The sequence below is a fragment of the Perna viridis genome, chromosome 2 (genome assembly GCF_037379345.1).
Source record: "Perna viridis isolate PV_CMFRI_1.1 ecotype Kerala chromosome 2, ASM3737934v1, whole genome shotgun sequence".
Taxonomy (NCBI): domain Eukaryota; kingdom Metazoa; phylum Mollusca; class Bivalvia; order Mytilida; family Mytilidae; genus Perna; species Perna viridis.
The window spans coordinates 3,455,062-3,473,520 of record NC_142446.1 but is presented as its reverse complement, the minus strand read 5'-3'; the positions used below and the strand labels follow the sequence as shown (position 1 = coordinate 3,473,520).

At 32.8% G+C, this 18,459-nt stretch overlaps 1 protein-coding gene across 4 annotated transcripts in view; it reads left to right on the top strand.

Moving 5' to 3' along the window:
- The window catches only part of LOC148623323 (thyroid receptor-interacting protein 11-like), a 50,809-nt gene extending 35,904 nt beyond the window's left edge, over positions 1–14,905 (top strand). For 3 of the 4 annotated variants that reach the window (XM_088565080.1, XM_088565081.1, XM_088565082.1), the window contains 11 exons: positions 12–48; positions 2,057–5,556; positions 6,015–6,086; positions 7,393–7,514; positions 7,844–8,007; positions 8,214–8,317; positions 8,776–8,875; positions 11,040–11,121; positions 11,467–11,581; positions 12,016–12,141; positions 13,467–14,905. In XM_088565080.1, coding sequence (XP_088421206.1) covers positions 12–48; positions 2,057–5,556; positions 6,015–6,086; positions 7,393–7,514; positions 7,844–8,007; positions 8,214–8,317; positions 8,776–8,875; positions 11,040–11,121; positions 11,467–11,581; positions 12,016–12,141; positions 13,467–13,751 — 4,707 coding nt within the window. In that variant the 3' untranslated portion in view covers positions 13,752–14,905. Of the gene's footprint in view, positions 1–11; positions 49–2,056; positions 5,557–6,014; positions 6,087–7,392; positions 7,515–7,843; positions 8,008–8,213; positions 8,318–8,775; positions 8,876–11,039; positions 11,204–11,466; positions 11,582–12,015; positions 12,142–13,466 lie in introns of those variants that run through there. The other variant, XR_015919414.1, reaches the window with a different exon arrangement.
- The last annotated feature ends 3,554 nt before the right edge of the window (positions 14,906–18,459 follow it).

Sequence of the window (18,459 nt, the reverse complement as noted above, 5' to 3'; positions counted from 1 at the left end):
CTAATTAACAGGAAGACCTAGAAGAAAGCTTGAATGAGAGCAGGTTAGGTAAGTTTAGGCAATTATATATTTTATAGTGGGAACATCAAGTCATCAGTTGTTTGGGGGGCTTTGATTTGATGAATTTCAAGATATTAAGATCAATTCGTTCATGTCTTAAAAATATGGACATTTTAATTTTATCCTTCTTTTCAAAGTCATCTTTTCTCTTGTTTGACCGGACTATTTATTTTTCTGTTGACTGACAATTTGTTCTATCTTTAACTGTAACATGGATGATTCTATTTGTTGTTTGTCGGCCAGGGGTAGTCAGGCCTCAAGTCAACACATGGCTTTATTGATGATGATTTCACACATTTACATAAGATATAATAATATCTAAACTATGTAATGAAGGGCATTCTGGCAATACAGTATTGAAGGGTCATCCTAATCAAACTCCCTGACAACAGTCATCGATCAGGAAATTTTGATTGATTCCCAAACTAATACTTTTAACTTTTTAACTAAAAAAATAATTCCAAATGAAAAACAGTAAATTCAGAAATTTTTTTTTTAAATCTGAATGACTTGAATTTACAACAGTGGAAACTTACACTGTAGAATTTGTGGAGATTTGGGCCGTATTGTTCAAAACTCTACTTGCTGGATAAATATTTAATAATTTATATACGACTTATCCAGTGGCCAACTTTTGTCAAGCATGTAAAACTTTCAAACAACCAGGTCCTGGTCCAGACAATAACTTGAGAATGAGAAGATAGATTTTTGTAAAGTTATATGCCAAGGTTCCGTATTACAAAATAGAGACTGTGATTGATTTTAGGGGTTTTGACTTGAGCCGCATATGAATACGGAGCCCAAACAGGAACAGAAAGAAACATTTTCCTGATGTTTGGATAATGACTTCAGTAAAAGAAAATGGATTTCTTTGAAATAGTATCACAAAGTACAATGCACCCAAAGGAAGGCTGGGATTTATTTTGGTGGTTGTGACTGGAATCCTTCAGGAATTAGGGACCACAAATGGGCTACTTTAATTCTGATCAGAATCTTATCCTGTGTCAAATATTCATTGCAATCAAAATTCAGAACTATGTCAACCTTGAATGGTGTGTCCATATTTGCCCCAACTGTTCAGGGTTTATTGGTGCTGCTGTAGCAAGCTGGGTTCTTGAAGCATTTTATCAACATATCTAATATGGACTTTCTTTCCATAATCACAAAAAATAATATAGTTTTTTACTTAAATGACAAAATAAAAATTGCTAATGCATACAATAATTTTCTAATTTGCAGTGATATCAATTATTGACCTATGTATAGTTTCTAAAGATAATGAATACATGAAATATGTACATATCATCTGTACTGACAGAAATGTGTACATATCATTCATACTAATAGAAATGTGAACATATAATCTTTGTAGACAGAAATGTGTACATATCATCCTTACTCTCAGTATGGGTGAATGATATGTACACATTTCTGTCAGTATGGATGATATGTATGCATTTCTGTCAGAAATGAGTACATATCTATACATATTGACAGTAAGGGTACATATACATATTGACAGAAATGTGTACATATCATAAATACTGACAAGAATGTGTACATATCATCCATAAATACTGACAGAAGTGTGTACATATACATACTGACAGAAATGTGTACATATACATACTGACAGAAATGTGTACATATCCATCCATACTGACAGAAATATATACATATAAATACTGACAAGAATGTGTACATATCATTCATGAATACTGACAGAAATGTGTACATATTATACATACTGACAGGAATGTGTACATATCATCCATCCATACTGATAAAAATGTGTACATATCATACATACGGACAGAAATGTGTACATATCATCCACACTGACAGAAATGTGTACATATCCACACTAACAGAAATGTGTACATATCACCCATACTGACAGTTGTCTGTTTTTGTGGTCATAGTTATGTAAATTGAAGTGTTAAGATAATAAACTTATCTGACATTTTTTCAACATTTTTATTTATTTTTTACATAGAACTGTCACAGAAAGGGACACAAGGAGTTGAATCCGGCATGGAAACGCTCCAAAATGAGCTTATCAAAAAATGTCAGATGTATGAAGAGTTATCTAATGAAAAAAATGAAATGGAGGCCAGTTTGATAGAACTTGATACCCAGCATCAAGAGGAAATGAACCAGGTTATCAGTATAAGGAATGATCTAGCGAGCAAACTGGAGAAATTTAGGTTAAATGTTCAAGAGTTGACTGAGCTTAAAGATCAATTTACAGATCAGAATGATAACCAACAGAAACTTATAGAGGAATTGAAAAATGAGATCAGTCAATCTGAAGGACAGATTCATAATCTTAAATCTCAAGTGAATGAATTGACTAGTAAAAATGAAATGCTTACTGGAGAGATAGATAGAATGAAAGTTGAAAATGAACTGAACTTGCAGAGAGTTAAAACTGGCATTGAAGAAAATGCTTTAAAAGATTTGGATGAAACAAAACAAGAGTTAGAACTTCAAATTTCTTCAAATAAAGTTTTGGTTGAAAAACAAGACGAAATGTTAAAAGATTTTGATTGTAAAAGGGAAATTATATCATCATTAGAAAGAGGTCTTCAAGACAAAGATGAAAAAATAAAAAATTTGGAAGAAAAGTTTCATTTTGTATCAGAAGAACTACAAAACACCGCTGAGACTGAAGCATCAGAGTATTTACAAAAAATCAAAGGTTTAAATGATAGTATATCAGAAAAAGAATCCTCAATTAATCAACTGAAATCTCAGTGTACTGATCTGGAAGCAGACAAGGAGAAAGCTGAGGTTTTTGTTACACAGCTTCAGAAAGAGGGAGAAGTTGTGCGTAAACAACTGACTGAAATGAGGGACAAGTTTAATAATGGGGCTATGACTATTAATAATTTACACATGGACATTCAAGAATTAAAAGAGAAACTATCTAAAGCAAAGTCTGAGCTTGATGATAAAATTCTGAAAGTTTGTGACTTGCAAGAGATGAATTATCAAATGAAACAAAATCTTAATGAATTAAAAGAGGAGAATGAATCACTTCTACTGGCATCAATACAGGATGGAAAACCACAATTAGCAGATGATATTGGAAAAAATGAATTAGAATTAATGACTAAAATACAAGAAGTAGAAACTCTGTTAGAAAAAAATCAAATATTGATGAATAAAGAAAAAGATTACTTAGAATATAAAAAAAATACAGAGGAAGAGGTTAAAGAACTTAAAGACAAACTTGCTCAATTTGATGAGGAAGTAAATGCATATCATGAACAATTAGCTACACAAAAAATAGAATTTAAAGATAAGTATGAGGTTTTACAAAATAAAGAAAAACATTTACAAGAAACTTTGGACAATAAAGTAAAATATTATGAAAATTTGGTGGAAACTTTGCAAAGTAATTATAAAGGAAACTCTTCAGAGGAAAATATGCATGAAACCAGTGAGAGAGATATAACTATAGACAGTGTAAAGAAGGAAGTAAAATCTGATTCTTGTGATGAAATAAAGTCAGTAGATTTGACAGCAAGTGAACAAACAATAATGGACTTGCAGAATGATCTTGTTACCTTGTCAAATGAAAATGAAGTTAGTCAGGCTAAAATACAGGAACAGAAAGTTCATATTGATCAGATGACGTTCAAAGAGGATGAACTCCAGCGTCAAGTGAATACATTACTGAAAAAAGAAAAAGAAACCTTGCAAAATATTAAAAAACTAGAGCAGCAGATTATATCATCAGAGAAAACTATTGAAGACCAAAAATCTGGGATCATTGAGTTAAATGATAAATGTCAAGTTCATGTTCAATCATTGAGGGATAAGGAGAGTCACATGACTAAACAAGAAGGTATTATAACAGTCCTTCACCAGGCTTCTATCGAGAAGGAAGAACAGCTGAATTACCTTAGGAAGAGGATGAAAAGAGCTTTATCTTTGATACCAAAAAATCAACACAGTTTATTAGACCTGGATTCAGCTCCTAATTTTAATATACCTGCGTTAGAATACCCTGAAAAAGGTTCATTAGAGCAGGAAGAAAAACTTAGTAACAACGTAATTATGAAGGAAAGGGTTGTTCACCAGGAGATGATTTGTACTTCTAGTCAACAAGAAACAGAAGAAGACCATTCCAATGTCATGGAAGAAATGGAAAGTTTACAAAGTTTGATCAAGGACAAAGATGATGTGATTAGTGAGCTTCAGACTACTAATGCAACTCTACTCAAAATGTTGGAAAATAAGTCATTATCTACCAATGATAAGGCAGTAGTTGATATCAACAGGCTGGAAAATGAAGTACGCAATCTAAAAATAGAAAGAGAACAGATAATGGCTGTGATGAATGAGAAGTCAAGAGAAGCAAGTTCATTGAAGTCTGAAGTTCATAGATTAATGAATGTTGTAGCTGCAGAGAAAAGTGCAATAGATAAACTACAGAAAGATATGGTTCAGGGGTCAGGACCTGAAGACAAGGATGACATGCAAAGAGAGGCATTACAAAATCTTTCTCGTCTGGTTCGTGACAAGGACTTAGAGGTAGAGGCCTTAAAACAAAAGAATGAGACTTTACTTGCTGTTCTGCAGGATTCCTCTCCTGATGGTTCTGAGCTTGGTACACTTATGCAGGATAAAGACAACTTAACTAAACAATTAAAAGTACTGCAGGAAGAAAGAGACCAAATGGTTGTGTTCGTAAATCAAAAACATGAAGAGAGTGTTCAGTATCATCAGGAGGTCCAAAGGTTAACACAATACATCAACACAGAACTGGAAAAACATGGACAAATACAACAGGAGTATGCTAAACTAGCTCCACAGTTCGAAGATAAAAAGCAAGCATTACTTAAAGCTCAGAATGAACTGATCAATTATAAACAGAAATACATAGAGCTAGAAGTGAAGTATGGAGAAATGATACAAAAAGTCAATTCATCAGACACTGTGGATATTACCACATACACTTCTCAGGGAGAGGAACTTAAACATTCACAGGAAAAACTTAAGGAAGCTAATGAAAGCCTACGAGAAGTTGAGCAGAAAATAACTACTCTCCATCAACAAAACGTTGAGTATGAGGAAGAGTTAGCCAAGCGTGATAATGAAATCCATGGCATGAAGAAACAGATAGATATTTTGTCATTCCAGTTGCAAGGAGCACAGGGACAGTTAGTTGACTTAAAACAAGAACACAGTCAATCTGAAAAAGAATCATCAGAACATGTATCTCACATATCCATGTTAAAGGAGTCCAATAATAAACTAACATTACAACTACACGACCGAGATTTTGAAATTAAAAGCTTACTGGAGAAACTTCAGACATTAACCTCCGTTGTTGAAGGTCAACGAGATGAAGAAGGACAAGTAAACAAGCTTCTGAAAGAAAATGAATCATTGATGTCACAAATAAAAGAACTACAACAGGAACGACATCAAACCATTATGGCATTAAAGCAACGACAAATAGAAATACAGGAACTACAAAGGGAGGTAAGAATCTCAAAGTAAACTTATAAATCAATAAAGTAAATAGATGTTACCTTTAGATATTGATGTCATTCTTTTGTCATATTTTTATGTGAAAATGCAACTAATTATTATATTTGGCTAAAACTATGAGTGTAGGATAGGATTTGATTGTTGCAAAAAGGCCCAATTCATATGTGCCTAAGGCTAAGCTATTATTTAGAATAAATAACTGTGGCAATATGATATATTTGTTAGTACTACACAGTTATTACTCATTTGCCTTTTGACACCACTTAACTTAAAATAAGACGGGAAAAATGTTTAGAATATAATAATTATGCTTCTTGGACCAAATGATGAATGGAAGTCTGAGTATATATTGATAGAAATATTCATCATTCGCCATACTGATTGGTCAACACTTTTATGATAGTTTGCTGTGTAGGTGTAAAAAATGTAATGGTATGATATTATTTCAGAGTCAGAAACATAAAGATAAAGAATTGAAGTATGAGAGGGAACTTGAGAGGCTGAGAGGCCATCTGATTCAGGTCAGTCAAGCATTTACACATTCACAGTCTGCTAATGCCATGCACTTTCATGTAGTCACAATATTTGTACAAAATAACAGGACTGAAATGATTCAGTTTTGATGCATGCAGATTTGACTTAATAGCTCGAAACAGAGAGCAGTTATTAGGCGGATATGATTTTTTGTTGTTGTGATTTTTGTCTTTTAATTTAGCATGGCATAAGAATTACAATATCATGTACTGTTAAAAGTGTAAAAATCACAAAACATTAATAAACAAATAACTGATTTCTGAATCAAGTCATTTTCTTAATTCTCATTTGGATCGTGCACTCCAAAGGATAGGAAATCAGAATTTGCTATCACAGAAAAAATGATCTATAAATATCCTACCATATTCCACTGTTCCACACTGAATGGAGATCTGTAGTTTCACTTTTAATTTACCAGAAATGCAGATAAATCTTAATCGCACAAACCACAAATTTAAGTATCCAACGAAATGTCTTTGTTTCCGCTATCCATGATATGAAAGGTAAAGACCACCTTTGCGTTAAGTTAGGCTCTTATGATAAATCATTAAAAAATAAATAACTTTTAATGCAAAATCCGCTTTTATAAAATGCTCAAGGCTATGCAAAGTTCGAAATCCTTGAAATATAAGTGGATAGCCATCTTGCAGAACTCTCCTATATGAAGGAAGATCATAGCCAGATTTTATTGGTTTTTACCGATAGCTTCTGATTGGTTCGTGACGTCACTAAGTCGGTTTGATACTGATACAAGTACTGCAGATAATATGTAAACAAAGAATATTCCGTAAATATTTCTACGATCATGTTTACTTCGGAAGTAGCCATAAGATTTTCCTTACAAATACTAGTCATCTGGCTGCAAATCCTGTTGTTCGCCAATGATGTCTGACATTTGCTTACATGTTGTGCCTCACCCTCTTATTCTTTTAATTTTGGGTTGAAATTACAGGGGAAAAGTCCCAAATTTGCGATTTCTTCAGACGTTGTAATCAATTATTTATTTACTTTCACATTACAAACCGACTTCGTGATGTCATAGTTCAACCGATCATGGTGGTGTGCCCATAGGCGTGGGGAAATTCAAATTTCCTAATTATAAATCTTGATTAATTAATTAAGAAAAGTAAATTATTTCAATTTAATTTTCATGAATATTTGACAGATTAGTTTCGATATTTATGACTTGCACAATAACATGGTCTTCTCCTTTAAGTGAAACCACTGTATGCTGCAAAAGGTAGTGAAAATAAAAGATCAATTCAGTATTTTAAATGAATATTTTATTTTCAGATGGAGGAGGCTTACACTAAAGATGCTCTGGATTCTGAAGAAAGAGAGAAAGATTTACGTAATCGTCTTGCTATTGCTGAAGAAAAGGTTTTATCATCATCGTCTGCAATTCAATCAGCCAGGTAGGAAAACATACTATTATTACCATTGGTTATGAGAGTCTTATTTTATCTTTATATCTTGTGCAACAGTATTTCATTATCTACAGCAATAAAACAAAAACAATAAGGATTTGATACATAACAATAGAAAATAATTTGTGTGTTTTTGATATACAGAATTTTGTCTGATAATGAAAAATTCAACATACATGTATAACTAGATTATGGTACTGAAAATATTTCAGTTATTTTAGAATAGTAATGAAAAATGATAAAACAATTGTCAGTTGATGGTATGTGTTCTATAATAAGTCATTAAGATCTGACATTTTGTAATTTTTTAATTCTAGTCAAAAAGCAATACAGGAAGTGGAGAGTTTACAACAACAGCTTCATCAGGTGGCATCCCAAAGGGACCAGGCATACCTTCAACTCTCTGCTTTACAAGACCAGGTGCAGCAATATTCTGTTTCTCTGTCTAACCTTCAAGTGGTCCTTGAACAATTCCAAAGAGGTAGGCATTGTTGTCATAGTAACTGTAAACAATATTGGTTAGTAGGATTTAAAACATGACTTTGTAAAAAAGTAAGTGTATATGATATTTCTTTAAAATAATCAGTTGGATTTTGAAATTTCTTGCTCTAAAATTAAGGCATCAATAATTTAGGAAGTTATATTGATGTATAGCATAATTTGTTTTGTTTGCAATACATTTGACAGATAAAGATGAACAGGTTTCCACAGAGGTTGACAAATATCAGCGAGAAAATTCTAAACTTGAGAGAAATGTTCAGGAACTTGAAAAGGAGTTAAAGACTGTTCAGGTATAATAAATGCTTTAAAATTCTTTGATGGTAACTTAACTACAACAAGAACAAACATCAGGGTTTATGTAGAATTAACTGAAGTAATAATACTAAAGGTTGAAATGAGGAAAAATAGGGAACACCAAAATTACAACACACTAGGAACAAAACATTCACGAAAGAGCCAACAAGTGTAAATCAAAAAAAAGGAACCCACCTTAATACCATGGATGAACTTCGGTTCTCGGGAAGGATGAACAGTTTTTGCCTCTTGCCTCTTGCCTCTTGTAAGACACAGTTGTGCTGCTGGTTAAAATCCAAGTTGAGTGCAGAGGAAAGACCTCTATAACACTTGAGTTCATATTCATGGTGACAACCGTAGAAAATTTTATTATAATCTTTGCAATGGAAAATTGTGTTTTATAGAAAGTTTTCCTCTCATTAATTGAAAGTATCTAGGTGTTCTCTAATTACAGGAAAAGTTGGAAGATGCAGAAGACGGCTTAGAGGCTGCAGCTCGACTCCATCAACAGTTAGATAAATGTGATCAGACTATATCTGCCCTCAGAGAGGAAGGTAAACTTCTCAATAAACCTTTCAGCTTTTGCCTTGCTAGATAACATACAGTAAGATGTAGTTTGGCTTCTAGCTCTTTCTACCTGCAAACTGCCCATGTTCTGTGCAACAGTTGCTTTGACCTTTGACCTTAAAAGCTTTTTGGTTCTGGATATTTTTGCTACTTGCCTACTTTTGCTATAAATTTTGAATTTGCTTTGGATTTTCTTGCTTTGTGATTGGTCACACTGGTTGTTTAATATCAGCTGGTAATCCTGAGGTCAGAACTGAACTCCGGATACTAGCTGGTGTTTACCAACTAGCTGTTTAATCAGAACATGGCAGGTAGTGCAGGCCACAGGCTTTATAATAATGATCAACTATTTATAGCTTTCCATTGTAGAACATTAGATTACCTTTCAGTATTTATAGACAAATCTATGCTTCAATGAAAATTGATGCTTTTATTAATAAGCTGTAATTATAACAAGACATTGATTGTTCATTCCCATGTATATATCTTTCATTTTGATTTCAGATTGATTATATTTATTTTCTGGTTAACTGTTGGTAACTTAATCTCAGCTGGTAAATCTGAGATTTACTTATGACCTCAAGTTACTAGCCGAGATTATGTTAACTACACATAAAGGCAACAATTATGCAATTCACTGTTGTAAACTTTATTTAATTGTATATTTGTAAAAAAACAAGAAGTATTGTTTGTGTGTTTTGACTTGAAACCACTTAAAGATGAAAATGTTAGTCATGTTGAAAAATACATTTTACCAACTTGCCAATCAATGGACTTTTTAGATATAATCCAAATTAATTTCACATCATACTAATTCTGCTTGCATGTTTTTTTTTTATTTTATTGAAATGTAGTCCTTGTTAAACAAACATCAACAGCATGAAATAATTGAACTATGATTAATAAAATATAACAAGCATGTAACAGTACACTGGTGTATTAAAACAAATGTGTCTCTTTAAGTTTGGCTTTTAGACTATTTAGAAGGAATTTTAGGAAGTTAATTAACTTAGAAAGGTTTTGGCTTAGATTAAGCATGATTCCTTAGCATGATTAATCACGAGCATGTTTTGGTGACTAACATAAGATTGGCATGGACTGGCTGCATTACCTTCAATCATATGATGATCAGCATTGACGGGTGACCATTGTACTAACTAGTATTTATACAGTATGTGTAATGATTATTTCTGAACAGCATGAACCATCAGGAATGAGTTACAGTTATAATATACCATAATGAGTTTAAGAAGACCAGTATTAATCCAACATGAGTCATGGTAATGATTGACCACTATGAGGAAAAGACCTGAAGTAATCCAGCATGAGTCATGATAATATTTGACCCTTATGAGCTGTTGACCACTATTTATACAGCATGACACAGTAATGTTTGACCATTATGAGTTGTAGATTAGTATTTATCCAGCATGAGTTATGGTAATCACGATTGTTATGAGTTGTTGACCAGTATTAACCCAGCATGATTTATGGTAATCATGACCATTATGATTTGAAGACTAGTATTAATCCAGCATGAGCATGTGATGTATAATCGATGAGTATTACATCAGGTACTGAGTATTGAATATCTTCAGTATCTTTTGTAATTCTCTTGGTTTGTACAGTTTAACCAACGACTCAAAAAACAGACAGATTGTGTGTTTGTGTGTGTGCAGCTTATGCTTCTTACTGAACCTCTTCTTTGAATACATCATTGTCTTGTTATAAATCTTAAATATATAAAAGAATAACTTGAGAATATATATATTTTTTCCCAAAAGTGAATTTATAATGTGCTTTAGTTTCATATACGACTTTTATTCAAATAGCCTCATTTAATGGTCTGATACACAAGTATTCATACAAAGTATGTAGTTTTTGGATACTGTCAATGGTCAAGAAGCTTTACAGTTATAAAGACTTACCTGTATATTCTTTTTTTTCTCAGATCAATAGCTGTCCATAAATTGTACAGTCACATCTTGAACTTTGTTAAATTCATTTCAGTAAAAGTATCACCAAAGTGATAATATATATAAATCTACTAACTACAGGGTATATTATTTCTCATCTTATAATTCTACACTACATTTAAGCATTATAATATTGGATACAGTTGTATTACATATTGTATTTTGCTGTACTTAGTTCAGTTACGTGAAGCTGCTCTGAAAAATGCTGAAGTAGAAATAAGTGACCTTAGGAACTCCAAAGACTCTAAAGTGGACAAGTAAGTTAACCTTAGGAACTCCAAAGACTCTAAATTGGACAAGTAAGATAACATTTGACCTTAGGAACTCCAAAGTGGACAAGTAAGTTAACATCTGATACAGTAACTAAACTTTAAAAAAAATCTTGTTTGTATTTTATTGTTTATAGGTTAAGAGTACAATATGAAATTGTGAAGATTGCTATTTAAGGGGAGATAATTCACTTTTTAAAATGTAATTTGTGATGAGTAGGGCAGGAAGATATTTTCAATTTAAGCATTCAGAATCAAGTTTGCCGTAAATTTTCATTTGTATAATGTCATGTATAGAATTATACTTTGTAGATGATGTATGTTTTGTTTTAGGCTGGTTATCAAAAGTATGTTATTAGGATATTTTACTGTACCAAAGAATAAACAGCAAGACATACTTCATACCATTGGTAGTGTACTCAACTTTGGTCCCGAGGAATTTGAAAAGGTACTTTTTCCCTCTCTAAGTATTGGGCTATACTGCTATAACCTTTGTACTTCTGTCCGTGTGTAGGTCCATTCAGGCAAAAATTCATTACATATTTCTAAGCTTCTACTGGACTTAATGGTATATTGATTTGGCATTGTGACTTGTTTCAAATCTTTTCATTCTAGGTTTTCAATACTTGTGCTTCCTTTTTTCTGTGCCTCTTAAATACTGAATTAGGCAATTGTTTTTTATACTGGCTTTCTCACAGGAATCTCAGGCTCGACCTGAGATTCCGTGAGAAAGCCAGTATCGAAAACCAGTTGCCTCATATTCTGTTTATCAGTAATTTATAGATAACATTTTATTTTTGTTTTTTGTATGTTAGAAAAATACAAAATCATAGTACACTGCATTTTCAGACCTCAAATCATAAAACTATTGTTCATTTACAGGTGTTAGGCAGTCATGGTAGAGGAGGATGGATGTCTGGGTGGTTAGGATTAGGGGGACAACAAGCCACACTCCCTACCACACCTACTAGAAGACATACAGTATCATCTACTGATAAACCTGATAAAGTAAGTTTTTATACAACCTTAAAATTTGCAAACATGTAGAAGTTATGATGCCAGCATCAGTAATAAACATTTGGTTTCTGCACAAAAACTTCAGTCTCTGTAAGATTGTTCCATATCATTAAAGTCAGGCTTGGATTGATTTTAGGATTAATGAACTTCTGTTCGCCTTGAATTACCTCTGAAGTAAGGCTATTTTCCCTAATAAAAGTTTCCCAAATCATTTCCCAATTGGTGATTGAAGCACTGAATATGGTGTTTCTGTTCAATATTACACTGATTAATTGTTTATGGCTTGTGTTGTCCTCTGTAAGATTAATGATTGTAACTACAAATTGAAGGTATTGTACCTTTATCCTGAATTTTCTAATTTGAAAAATTGAAATATTTTCCTTATTAAAAGAGGTGTGGTAGTTTTGAAAAAAAAAGCCAACAATACCACTGACCTTACCTTTTGAGGAAAAGCATTATTTGGGTTTTCTGAGAATAACTTGAATAAAAGTGGATAGATCTCTATGAAATTGTACTAAAAGCTTCATTACCATTAAAAAGAAGGTTGAAATTTATTATTGGGTTTTAACTATAATAATTTTAACTAGGGATTTATTGGCCTAACTCTTTAAGACTAAAACAAAAATTTTGTGGTTTCTGAATTATAACTTGGATGAAGGTGGATAGATCTCTATAAAATTGTACAAGTTTCTGTACCAGAAAAGGAGAGTTGGTATTGATTTTGGGGTTAGCTTTACCACTGAAAACTAGTTAGCTTTACCACTGAGAACTAGTTAGCTTTACCACTGAGAACTAGTTAGCTTTACCACTGAAAACTAGTTAGCTTTACCACTGAGAACTAGTTAGCTTTACCACTGAAAACTAAGACCAAAACAAAGATTTTCATTGTTTCCAGAATTACTTGTCTAAAATTGAATGTTTTTATTAAACTGTGTAACAAAATTCCATACTACAAAAAGAAGCTTTAATTAATTTTTTGTTACGATCCTGATTTTAAAAGAATTAAGAGGCATTTTATATAATGTTGTGTATTAATTGTATTTGATTTAGTTGTTTATTTAATTTATAAAAGTGATTATTTCATATGTTTACTTGATTATAATTCTGATAGTGGGGTATGAAAAAATGTGTGGAAAATTGAAATTGTGTCCGATATGTTGTTTTTATAATGTAGAAAATTTATAAGTAAAAAGAACAAATTTTACTGTGGCATTGAAAATAGTACTTGTTTTAAACTAATTAAGAAAAAGAAGATTCATCCATGTGATTTTAAGTAAAATTATAAGATTGATAGATAATTTTCCTTTTATTTTCAGTCTTTTTCTGAACTGTTTGTCAAGTTTTTAGAAACAGAATCATCACCCAAACAAACAATGAAATTACCTGCAGAAGAAATGGCCAAAGATGTTCAGAGACACCATAAGCCTGTCTTCAATCCCTTTACTGCACCTCGTCATGTGGATGATAGAGCTTCTCGTGAGGACCAACATTTATTAATGCCATCATCTCCATTAACTTCAACACTGCCGGTATTTTCACCCATTACTGACTCATCAAGGACTTCTAGTGCTATATTAAACGATGTACTCAAATCAAGTTGATGACTATTTTTAATGATATGCAGTTTTAGGTGGTCAAAATGGTGATATAACATTTGGGTTTATTGTTTAGTTTGTTGTAAGGGATGACTTGTAAGTTGTAGGGTGGGAAATGTTTAACTGGAATTTAATGAATATCATGTAAAATCCAAAATGCAATAGTATTGAAATACATTCAAACTTCACTCGCTCAAACTCGGATGGCTGGAACACCTAGGATTTCTCTAACACAATTTAAAGTACAAAACGTACAAAAATTTTCTCCAATATACCAGTAATCAATATAAATAATCATGGATTTCAGGAACTATTGAACAGACTTGTCAGTCTGCACAGTAATAAATCTATGGAAAAATGTCACGAACTCAAACTTGTCAGCAATTTTGTCAGCGTGGGTGATAAAGGGTATGAAAAACAAAAACCTTTTCATTAATCAAAGGTTATTTTTATGTCATCACTAATTGAAGTTTAAATCTTACCTAGTACTGATTGAAGTTCCAGAATGTTCCAAAGTTGGCAAGATAAAAGAATCTACGAAATGAAATGAAAACAGTGAACTAGAACTCCGTAAGTTTTTATAATGTCTACTGATCAACATAACTTACTAAGAATGATGAAAAAAATCTACAAAAATTTGTAGGAAGTAAGGATTTTCTAATGATGAAGTCGAACTATGACTGGCAACCAAAAAAAAAAACAGGAAATCTTAAACACTTCAATTTTTTGGACTCCCAAAAACTGATTGGAATGGTCCCTTGAAGAGCTATTGAGGTTTGACTGTAATTTGTTTGATTTATCGCCTTAAGACATTGTTTATCTTTGATTTTAACAGCACCTGTTATGTTTGTTCAGAATTGTGAAAGATAAACTGATTGTTCTCAGTTTGCTTTTCTTTAATGCATTTTTTCTGCCTATTTCAACAATTATTGAAGTCTCATACTCATGACATCATTGCATTTTTAGACTTTTAAGGTGACTGGATTATTCACTTATTGACATTGATCATTATTGGGGCAAAATGTGTTTTGTTCATGTATACTATGTAGGTCTACATACAATGTGAGGCAATTATTGGTTGTCATTTTTGTTTTTGTGATATATTATTGTATTGATATAATGATGTAAATAGAAAGCGAAATAAAATTTATTTTCACAAATGTATTTTTAACTGAGGAAACAGAATATATCAGTAAAAGAGGAATGAAAGGAACCGATTTAATCCAGGGAAAAAGACCAGAGAGGGAAATCCGACACACACACAAAACGAAGAACATAAAATAACAAAAATAATTCTTACAAAGCAACAAAAGTAAATGAGCAACTTGGTCTCCACTAAAAACTGGGAGCATGGACCAGGTGCATCAGTAGGGTAAGCGTCCTCTGCTTTTCTAGAAACCCCCAACAAGCTGCTCATTAAAAGTAAAGAATAGATGAAAGAGGGAAGGAAAACTAGCATTTTGAACAAATCAGTTCTCATGATGCAGATGAATACAATGTATTGATCCATGAGTTCATTGGGCAAAGGACATTGAAAATTCATTTTATTATGGTGAGGGACTGGTCCTTGAAAAATAAAATTTAGTATGGTAATATTATTACTAGTTTTTATACAGCCACAAAAAAAATTGTGGCCTTATGGTATGGCCCTGTCACTGTCTGTCATCATTTGTAGACACTTGGGTCTTGTGTGATAACTTGAATATTATGCAGTTCATATCTTTACACAATTTTACCACAAGCACAAGATTCAGAACTATAAAGGAAAGTTGGTATTAATTTTGAGGGTTATAGCCCTATGACCACTATGGGTGACATGCTGGGTTTGTTTTCATATGAACTTAGTTTACCTTGTCACCCATATTTTACTTAAATGAGTTTATGTATCCAAATTATTGTAATACTGTAATATTTCGAACCATGAACAATATTTTAAAATACTGTGGCCAAGATAAATATGGCAGAAGTGTGGCCACTTGAATCACTTCAATGATGATGTCCTGTTTAAAATAAGTAGTTTGTTTGTTTGTTGGGGTTTAATGTCCGAGCAGTAATATTTCAGCTATATTCAGACGATGAACATGAAATTGATGATAAAATGAACATGAAATGATGATGAAATGAACATGAAATGATGATGAAATGAAAAAGGGATGGGACACAAGGACAATGGGGCCACTGGAAATTTGGAGAGATGGTTATGGTCGGGCAATTTAGCCTCCTGTGGCAGAGCCCTGTGGTTCCTACTCCGGGAGAATACCACAGTAGGGTTCTTTAACGTGCGAGGAACGTGGCATCTTTCCCAACACGGTGCACCACTATGGTTTGCAGTCAGGTTTTCCGTATTATAGCCTGACAACCCCAGCATGTAACACACCAGGATTACCCCATTCCACCACCTGGGGCACACATCCCAGTTGCTCTGTGGGCAGAGCGCCCTAGCCTCCGGCTAAGGTTCTGAGCACTATTTAGTCGCCTTTTACAACAAGCTTAGCGCTGCTGCAGGCCTATTCTTTTAACACCCGGACCTGCACGGGGTAAAATAAGTAGTAATCTTTATAAAAAAAAGAGGTGATTCATACAAGTCACAAACCAACGAAAACCACTTTTATTTCTTATTCAAAAACAGTTACAGACTACAAGTATTAGTTTTTATATGACCACAAAATACTATTAATAGTCTTTTAATGGTATCACCCTGTTTGGCTTCCATTAACTTCAATTTCTTTATGATAACTTGAGTGAAACTTACCCTATCTTCTTTGAAATTTCAACACATTGTTCCTAGTGACATGGCAAAAGGCCCTATAGTTTTTTTTAAGGTTTTTTTGCCCCACCCCTTTTAGAAATAAGGCACTAAGAGGGAAAATGGGTGTTTTCATTAGAATTGATTTGAAAAGTTAATTGTTGATTCAGAAGCCAATCTGTTCCTTTTGGAATTCTGTTATAAATTTTTACAGGATAGGCTTTTCTTTACAAGGGGTACAAAATTGAGGCATGCAATGAAAAAATCAACTTATAGTTGGGATCTAATTTTAAATTTTTTAATTGATTTTCAAATTTTGTGTTACAGTATGTCCAAACCAGTTGTAATCTTAGTCCCTTAAGTGTTTCAAAAACAAGTATTTTGTCTCTGAAAAGCTCTTTATTCACAGGGTTGTTGCACTTTTTAGATAAAAAAATGACATTGCACCTAACAGGACTTATACCCCTGTAGCCTGTTGAACCATGTACATTAGGGGACCAGTGTGGACATACGATTCATATTAGCATAGACCTGTAATTATAGGTCTCTGATATTCAACACAGTTTTATGGGGGATAGACTAAGCACTTTTGACAAACAATTTGCTGTCATTTAAAAAACAGCAATCAGTTCAATATAAATAATCGATTTTTTTGTTGTTGAATACACAATAACAGAATATGACTAATTCCTGACAATATGCACATCTCCATATGGAAACTTCATTGAGTTTCATAATAATCTTGCAAGTTAAGGAGGAGTTGTAGACAACACATCAGACTAAGTTTTGCTGAAAAATACCTTAGTTCCAATGGTCATAATTTCTACAATTTTTGCCCAACATTAATTCCTGACAATATGGTAATTTAACTCCTCATATATATATATAGTATCAAAACAATCCTGCAGGTCTTTGAGGAGGAGTTGCGGATGCCTAGACCAATTTTAGCTGAAAAACACAAGTCCAAAAGCTGTCAATTCTATGATTTTGGTCCAAACATTAATTCCTGACAATGTGCAAATCTCCACATAGTAGTCTAACACTCCATTGAGTTTTCTTACAATCCTGCAAGTCATTGAGTTGTGGACAACGCATCACACCAAGTTTTGCAGAAAAACACTTGTCGAACAGATGTCTTTTCTACAAATTTTTTCCAAACATAAATTCCTGACAATATGCACATCCTCATATGGTAATTTAACACCCTATTAAGTTTCATATACCAATTGTGCAATTTTAAGTCATTGAGGAGGAGTTGCGGACAATGCATGAGCAAGTTTTGCTGAAAAACACTTTAGTTCAAAAGCCGTTTTGTTCTAACATAAATTCCTGACAGTATGCACATCTCCATGTGGTTATATTTCATCCTACAAAAATTCATAACAATGCTGTAAGCTGCTTAGAAAATAGTTTGAACAGACAGACAGGGTGAAACCGTTCTTCGTTTGCTGGGAGTATAAATACATAGATTTTACATGAAATTGGCACTATGCATGAAATATCTATCTTGATTTGCTTGTTTAAAGTGACAGTTGAATGCATGATTTTCTAAAATATTCAAATCTGTATGCAGAAAGGACTATAATTACGTGAAGTATTATAGATTGATTAGATTGGTATCAGTGGGTTTCTCTGCACCATGAAACCTCTCTATATTTAGTGTCTGAATTTTCTATGGAATGATACTTAATAATGTATTCAATACAGATGTGGTTTGTATCAGGCTAGCATTGCTTCATTTTTGCCTCCAAAAAGCACCATTGCTACCATTACAATATATTGGGTTCTTTTTGTGCTCGTGATTTTTATGAAAAATACAATGGACAAAATGGGCAAGAAGGCTGTTAAAGTGCTTTTTTAAAAGTGAAAGTGTCCAAAAAATAAACAAACACAGAAATAGTAAACATTATTTAAATTATTGCAACACAATTCATAGCCCAACTGACTCTATTCGTTGTTAAAGAATAG